Source organism: Pundamilia nyererei, unplaced genomic scaffold (assembly GCF_000239375.1).
Source record: "Pundamilia nyererei isolate P.nyererei 1_Seehausen unplaced genomic scaffold, PunNye1.0 scaffold00154, whole genome shotgun sequence".
Taxonomy (NCBI): Eukaryota; Metazoa; Chordata; class Actinopteri; order Cichliformes; family Cichlidae; genus Pundamilia; species Pundamilia nyererei.
This window is the reverse complement of record NW_005187555.1, coordinates 889,418-897,188: the sequence shown is the minus strand read 5'-3', so window position 1 is coordinate 897,188 and position 7,771 is coordinate 889,418. Positions and strand designations below refer to the sequence as shown.

At 45.4% G+C, this 7,771-nt stretch overlaps 1 protein-coding gene across 1 annotated transcript in view; it reads left to right on the top strand.

Moving 5' to 3' along the window:
- Positions 1-7,771, top strand: part of itga11b (integrin, alpha 11b) — a 36,993-nt gene that overhangs the window by 21,545 nt on the left and 7,677 nt on the right. Inside the window, exons 11-18 of the mRNA XM_005745105.1 lie at positions 395-539; positions 959-1,107; positions 1,236-1,379; positions 2,809-3,012; positions 3,110-3,240; positions 3,854-4,026; positions 7,024-7,163; positions 7,250-7,360. Coding sequence (XP_005745162.1) covers positions 395-539; positions 959-1,107; positions 1,236-1,379; positions 2,809-3,012; positions 3,110-3,240; positions 3,854-4,026; positions 7,024-7,163; positions 7,250-7,360 — 1,197 coding nt within the window. The remainder of the gene's footprint in view (positions 1-394; positions 540-958; positions 1,108-1,235; positions 1,380-2,808; positions 3,013-3,109; positions 3,241-3,853; positions 4,027-7,023; positions 7,164-7,249; positions 7,361-7,771) is intronic.

Sequence of the window (7,771 nt, the reverse complement as noted above, 5' to 3'; positions counted from 1 at the left end):
TTTAGTAACGCAGTAACGCAGCGTTCCTACGGGAAAGTAACGGTAATCTAATTACCGTTTTTGCAATAGTAATCCCTTACTTTACTCGTTACTTGAAAAAAGTAATCGGATTATGCGTTACTGCCCATCTCTGGTCACGAGTGACTAAAGGGCCTTTAATGGGGAAGTGCAGTGCCAAAATCAGTCAGGGCCAACTCAGACCTCCCAGATTGGACTCTGTGCTTTTCCCAAAGGTTTGGTCATTCAATGCTGTCCGATGACTCAGTAACAACTTTAATATCTGGACATACAATCAGGGTTAGAGTGGGTACCTAGAGTTTCTAGGGTCGCCTCTGGGAGTCCTCAAACATAGTGGGTGGTAGTGCCTTCCCTTTAAATCCATGTTTTCCTTTAGGATGGTGTTCTTCTCGGAGCGGTGGGCGCCTATGACTGGAATGGTGCCGTGCTGAAAGAAAGCAAACACGGGAAAGTTGTTCCACCGAAATCATCCTACCAGGATGAGTTTCCAGAGGAGCTGAAGAACCATGCAGCCTATCTGGGTAATATTGATATAAAGTGTACAACATGATATGTGATATACCAGCCTGTAGTCTGTGGGTCTTCAGAAGGAACGGTGAGCACAGGGGTTGTATAGCTGCGATACATGAGATCACTCTAAGGCTATGCCCTCTATGATGTCATACAGATTCAGTAGTAGAAATAAAACATGATAAACTGACTGTTTAGAGTAGTCTAAAGTGTGTGTTTGGCCCATTCTGGTCACATTACTAGAAACTTTAGTCAGGTTTAATGGGAACATCCCCCTTTGGAACAGAAAACATATGACAGGAAATAAGAAAATGCAGAGTCGGTCTACTTTAAGCTTTCTTACCTTGGAAGAATCCGAGGAAATAGGTCTAACAAAATGGAACGGTCAATGTGTGCAAGTCAAACGAATCAGTTTTTCATCTTCTTTCAGGCTACTCGGTGGGTTCACTCATTTCATCCCGCGGCTCTCAGCTTTATGTAGCTGGAGCTCCAAGATTCAACCACACTGGAAAGGTGATCATATTCACCCTGAAGAACAGTGGAGACCTGACCATCTGGCATGCACTGCTGGGGGAGCAGGTGTGTTTTAATCATTAGAAACCACTGTGACCATATTTGAATGAATCAAACCTGGTGGACATTCAGGTATCTCTTCCTTGGTGTAATATCTTGTTTCGTTTCTATGGTTTATTTGTGTTTTTGTCTAGATTGGGTCATACTTTGGCAGTGAGTTGCTATCGATGGACATTGACAGTGACGGACAGACTGATGTCCTCCTGGTGGCAGCACCCATGTACTACAGCCATGGCTGGGAGAGAGGCAAGGTTTACATCTACTCTGTTACACCGCAGGTATAAAAACCACGTACTGCTACAAAGGAGCAACCAATTTCTCTGTAACTGTCATTATAGCAGAAGACGTTGTCACAAGATGATAACCCCACACAAGAGTCATGGACAAATTATGAGACAAAAGGTCCTGTGCACAGATTGGTAAAAGTACCTCAACCCCCACTGACAGCTTTATCTAGTTTTATCTCTTCAGGTTCTCAAAAAAGAAGGCAGGCAGACTTCTTTAGGCTCAAACCTAAAGGTGTCCAGCTGTCTTCTTTTTCAAGCTCTTAAAACTAGCATGACCTGGATGACTGAGAGCCACAGAGGTTCAACTAGTGGTCAGTTTGCTGGTTTTCGTGATTATTTTGAGTTTCTCTCTCCTCCTGATTGGTTTCTGTGTCGTTTTGAATGTTTTTCACTTGTTTTAAAACGGTGAAAAAGAGTTGCAGAATTATCTGTCGCTTTGTGATTGTTTGTGTGACTGACCTTCCATCACCTAATGTGAACTATGTCTGTGAAGGTTCTCAGTCATCCAGGTCATCGTAGTCAAAGGAGCTTGCAAAGAAAAGCGTCTGGACTTCTTTAAGTTACTTGTAGACGTTTCACCTCTCATCCGAGAAGCTTCTTCAGTTCTAAGGTCAAATGGTGGAGAGTCCCAGATATAAACCTAGTGAGAGTGGGACCTCTACATTGGAGAGACCAAACAGCCACTTCACAAGCGCATGGCACAACACAGAAGAGCCACCTCCACAGGACAAGACTCAGCTGTCCATCTGCATCTTAAGGTTAAAGGTCACTCTTTCGAGGATGCCAATGTTCACATTTTGGACAGAGAGGACAGATGGTTTGAAAGAGGAGTGAAAGAAGCATCTATGTCCACTGTGAGCGACCATCTTTGAACAGAGGCGGGGTTTACGACACCAACTCTCTGCCATCTATAATCCAGTTTTGAGATCCTTCCCAGACGCCTTAACGCCCACTCACATCCTGGGCCATCTGATCTCAGGAATTCGCATGATAAGGTGGGGCCAGGTTTCACAATGAGCTCACCTGAAACTCTGGCTGATTGGGACCCACACCCAGTTTCACACCTTGGCTCAGGCGATTAGAGGATCATCAGGGGTCCTTTTGTCCCTCTGTGGGGGGAAACTCCCACTAGGTTTATATCTGGGACTCTCCACCATTTGACCTTAGAACTGAAGAAGCTTCTCGGATGAGAGGTGAAATGTCTTCAAGCAACTTAAAGAAGTCCAGACGCTTTTCTTTTCAAGCTCCTTTGGCCAAATGTGAACTATGACTTCAAACAAAGCCTTGTTCATGCCCCATCTGTGTGCTGTTAGGCCTGTTCAGTAATCTGTCCACGACTGGATTGAAATTACTTTTTTAAATGAAACCTTGATTAAAAAAGAACAAAACCTGAACCAAAGAATGTTTTGTTTCTGTCCAGACGTCGTTTGTCCTGCAGGGGGTGCTGGAAGTGTCTGACCACTCCCAAAACTCCCGTCTGGGCTCAGCGTTGGCTCAGGTACCTGACATGAATGGAGACGGGTTCAAAGAGCTTGTTGTGGGAGCACCACTGGAGGATGACCACCAGGGGGCAGTCTACGTCTTCCATGGCAAAGACAAAACCATCCAGCTTCAGTACAGACAGGTAACCAGTCCGGATGCTAAGGGACCTTAGCTGGAAGAGATAATGCAGCATCAGAGAACCCAGAGAGTTTTAATCTTCTCTTGTTTTGCTTCTCCAGCGTCTGTCTGCGGCTGGTTTTTCTGCAGGTCTTCAGTATTTTGGCCAAAGCCTTCATGGCGTCTTGGACATCAATGCAGATGGACTTGTCGACCTCGCAGTGGGAGCGCTGGGAGCTGCTGTCATTGTCTGGTCAGAGCCTCATTCATAAACTGACAGATGATTTGACCCTGTAAGGCTGGAAAAACGAATCAAATCGGCGTTCTTTCTAAAGGCCAGCAGGGGGCGACTCCTCTGAAGTCTGGCTGTGGCAGTTTATGAGAAAATGAGCCTCCAGCTCACTTAAATACTGACCTAAACACTTGTGATGAGTTTAAGCTTTAATGACTGTGTTCAAAGCATCTTCAACACAACATGATGTCTGTTCAGTAAACAAGGGTCAGAAAGCAGGGGATAATTTAGGGCGTGGCTAACTTGTGTTTGACAAGTCACCTCCCAATAGCTGGTTTTTCCTTCTGAAAAACTCAGGCCCTCAGATTGAGCCTGTATGAGGTTGTTGCAGTTACAGCAACCAGACTCACGATGAGTCACCACCACCTATGAGGGATCAATGTGGTCCATAGGAAACTATAGACAGACTCTAACTATCAGATTGGAGGGCATTGCACTCACTGAGGAGTCTTTGTGAAACCAAACCCTAGTTTAAGTACATCCAGTAAAACCGAGTTATGCGGTACCTGACTCTCCACAGTTTGGAACTCCAATACGCACAAACACTCATAATAAGCATGCTTCATCCCTGCAGGTCACGTGGTGTGGTGCAGATTCAGGCTAAACTAACCTTTGAACCCGAGAAGGTCAACATCTTTAACAAGGACTGCCAGCGAGGAGGGAAGGAGGTCACCTGCATGTCCGTGATCGTCTGTCTGAGTCTGGACTTCAGGACAAAGATCAGGACGAAGACCAGGAAAGATGTTGGTAGGAGTACACAAACATGTCCGCTTATTCACCTGCGTGGGATTTGATCACCACACTGAAAGGTCCTGCCTCAGGTTCAGGCACGTTTTCCTCAGAAATGACATTTAAATCAATCTCAAATGAGCTTTTGAATCAAATCAAAAAACTGGATCCACACATAGAGTTCAAAGATCCAGAAACATTATTATCACTTTGACACCTCTGATTGAAGGAGAGGTCAGAGGTCAAATGTGACATATTTCAAATGCAGTGGTACTTTCTATATGTTGACAACACACAGCACAGTTGTAATGATTATAGTTTCTAAGTTCTGAGGATTTTTGTTAACTTTCCACTGACAAATCATGAAGGCGACCTTGAAGATCTCGGTGGATGGAAGTCAAAGTTTAATGGATTGTTGACATGACCCCGCTCTACACCTCGACACCACTAGTTCCCTCACCGGAGGTAACTATGGTGCATCATCTTATCTCTGGAACCTGGCCCAGAGGAGACACAGCACCCATCTGAGAGGAAAATGTACATCCTAGGACTTGTGCCTAGAGACCTGAGCCTAGCAGCAAAGCTGGACGAGGTCCAGGGGTGAAGGAGAAGATGACTTTGAACGGGAGGTTGGCGTGATTCTGCCTTTAGTGTTTGTTATGAGTTACAAATCGCTTCCTTCTGTTTTTACATCTGGCAGCATTCACACTTTCCTGGAAATGAGGTCGGCCGCTAACAAAAGCCAAATTTGTGTCCGAAGGAAAAAGGTAGCAGCTAATCTGCTGTTGTGATGTCACAGTATGAGATCATCCTGGAATAGCTCATCCAGTCTCTCTCTGAACCGGCCGAGTTCACGTGTCATTCAAAAGAAGAGAAATATGAATTCTTCTTCTTCTGCTAACAGCTGTGCAGTGTTGCAGCTGAGTGGACGCAGCTGTTTTCTGTCTGTGTGGAGGGAAGCTTGTCGTGGTCGCAGAGGCCCGCGCTGTTGTCGTGTCTCTGTGTAACCAGCTCCAGATGTTTGGGCTGGCTGCATAGAAACCTCCCTAACATGCTAACGCCAGCCAGCTGTTTAACTGTGTCGCTGCTTCTCTCTCAGACCTTCTTCACGTCTCCCTCTCCTCGAGCTCCTTATTGCCCACCCGCCTCCCTAAGCGTCCAGCCTGGATTGGACGTTTACAGAAACACGAACACGAGCGTGGCTCAACAGATCGAAGATCTGAGCCACAGGCTGAACCTCTGTTTGATTGGACCAAATATCGACCCGTTTTTGTCAGTGTGGACGTGGCGTTTCTGACACCAGCTGAGCAGCAGCTTACCTCGGCTCTCCGTGCTCTCATAAATCAAACTCAGTTGTTAAACAGATGAACACGAGCTCTGCAGTTACACTGTAGGCTGCTGCATCCAGCAACTAATAAGGATGCAGGAAATGCGTCACTTCATTACTGTAGATCAAGCTCTAAGAAGTAGTTGCTGTATTTTACGCGTACGTTGCTATTATGAAAGTTTCTAAAGGCTCTCAGACTGAAGAACAGTTTGGCTGCATGCCGTTTCAGACATTAGCTGCACACGGAGATGAAGAACACACACCGGCAACGTGTTTGTGAAAGCTCACGAAGGTCCAGATAACGGTCTGACACCAGCTGCATTGTCAACATATTTATTTATTAGGATCTGCTTTAGTTTAGCCTGAAAGCACGACGAGTCCCGGACATAAAAACAAACATCAGCACAGCACTGAAATTTCAGTAATACAACCACATCCGAGTTCAACCTTCACAGGTATTGTTTTGATGACTTAATGAAGAACCTGAATCAGACCCAGGATCAGGGAGAGGCAGCTACCTGCTAGTTTGCAGGATCCAGATTCTTACTCTGGATGGCATTACCTTGGCCTCCAGTAACGCTGTGAGGAACCTTGGAGTCATTTTGACCAGGACACGTCCTTCAACGCACATATTAAACAAATATGTAAGACTGCTTTCTTCCATTTGTGCAACATCTCTAAAGTTAGAAATATCCTGTCTCAGAGTGACGCTGAAAAACTAGTTCATGCATTTATTACTTCCAGGCTGGACGACTGTAATTCATGATTATCAGGAAGTCCAAAAAACTCACTGAAAAGCCTTCAGTTAATCCAAAATGCTGCAGCAAGAGTCCTGACAGGGACTAGAAAGAGAGAGCAGATTTCTCCTGTTTTGGCTTCCTGTTAAATCCAGAATTCAAAATCCTGCTCCTCACATACAAGGTCTTAAATAATCAGGCCCCATCTTATCTTAATGACCTTGTAGTACCATATCACCCTATTAGAGCACTTCGCTCTCGCTCTGCAGGCCTACTTGTTGTTCCTAGAGTATTTAAAAGTAGAATGGGAGGCAGAGCCTTCAGTTTTCAGGCCCCTCTTCTGTGGAACCAGCTTCCAGTTTGGATTCAGGAGACAGACACTATCTCTACTTTCAAGATTAGGCTTCAAACTTTCCTTTTTGCTAAAGCATATAGTTAGGGCTGGACCAGGTGACCCCCTCTTGTCCCTCCCAACGTGTTAATATTACACAATTTCTTTTATTTTTCATGGTCACTATGTGTTCTCTTCTGCCCCTCCCTAATCTTGAGTTCTCCCTCCCCAGTGTTGCTAAGTGGTGACCATTGATAAGCATCTGACTGTTGTGGTTTTCTCCCTAACACTGTAGGTTCTTTACTTTCATATAAAGTACCTTTGAGGCGACTGCTGAATGAATATTACAGTGTACAGTTCCCTCTTTACAGGAAGCTGTAAAGCTGGTACTTGATTATGTTGTGAAACAATAGTCGGTGGACTTGTTTCTAATTTATTCCAAAACATTTTTGGAAGCATAAGTGGAGCAGTTCGGACTAACGACTACAAAAGATGACATCACTTCCTTTCATATCCTCTGAAGGACCTGTAAAAGTCTGCTCTCCTTGTATTTACAGTCTCATTGTGCCACATTAAGCCTCTGTTTCAGCTCACATTTTCCTTCTCCTCCTCCTCTTCAGCGGTCTGGTACAGTCTGCTGTTGGATGAGAGGCGTTTCCCTCCCCGGGCAGTGCTGGACGAATCGGATCGACAGCAGCCCCGAAGTTTGTTTCTGCAGACAGGAAGTCAGATATGCAAACGCCTTGGCTTCTCCGTCCAGGTCAGAAACAGCCCGGGCACAATCACGGTCAAATGATTCCCATTATGTGTGAGTCCTTAAACACGAAAATGTATTACGACAAACAGGAGACGACAGATTACGGGCGTCCCATAGTTGTCGTCCTGGAGACAGGATTGCAGAACCCAGACGAGGGGCCGGTGTTGGACCCGGACTGGCAGAGCACCCAAAGAACCGAGGTGAGAGCTTCGAACACGGGTTTGAACTGCCTGATTAGCTTCAGAGCAGAGAAATTTTTTTTGCACAGGACACTTTTTATAAAGTGAAAAAAGGTAAGAAAGAAGTTGTTGTTCAGAGCAGACCAGAGTCAGCTTCTCTGAGATGTATTTTCTGATGGGAAGATGATAATCTGAAAGCTTTGGATTTACTGGTCAATCTTAAACCCGCCCTTGTGGTCACGATCTGGGTAACAGCCTGAAGTATGAGGTCAGCTCCTCTGAGTTTCCTCTGAAAGGTGAAGAGTTCAGACATCCTGACGGAGCTCGAAGTTGGCTCCAACTTTATGTCAAGAGGAGCCAGTTCAGGGACGTTGGGCAACTAATCAGGCTCTTCCCTGGAGGGCGGGGTACACTTAGAATTGATATATATAT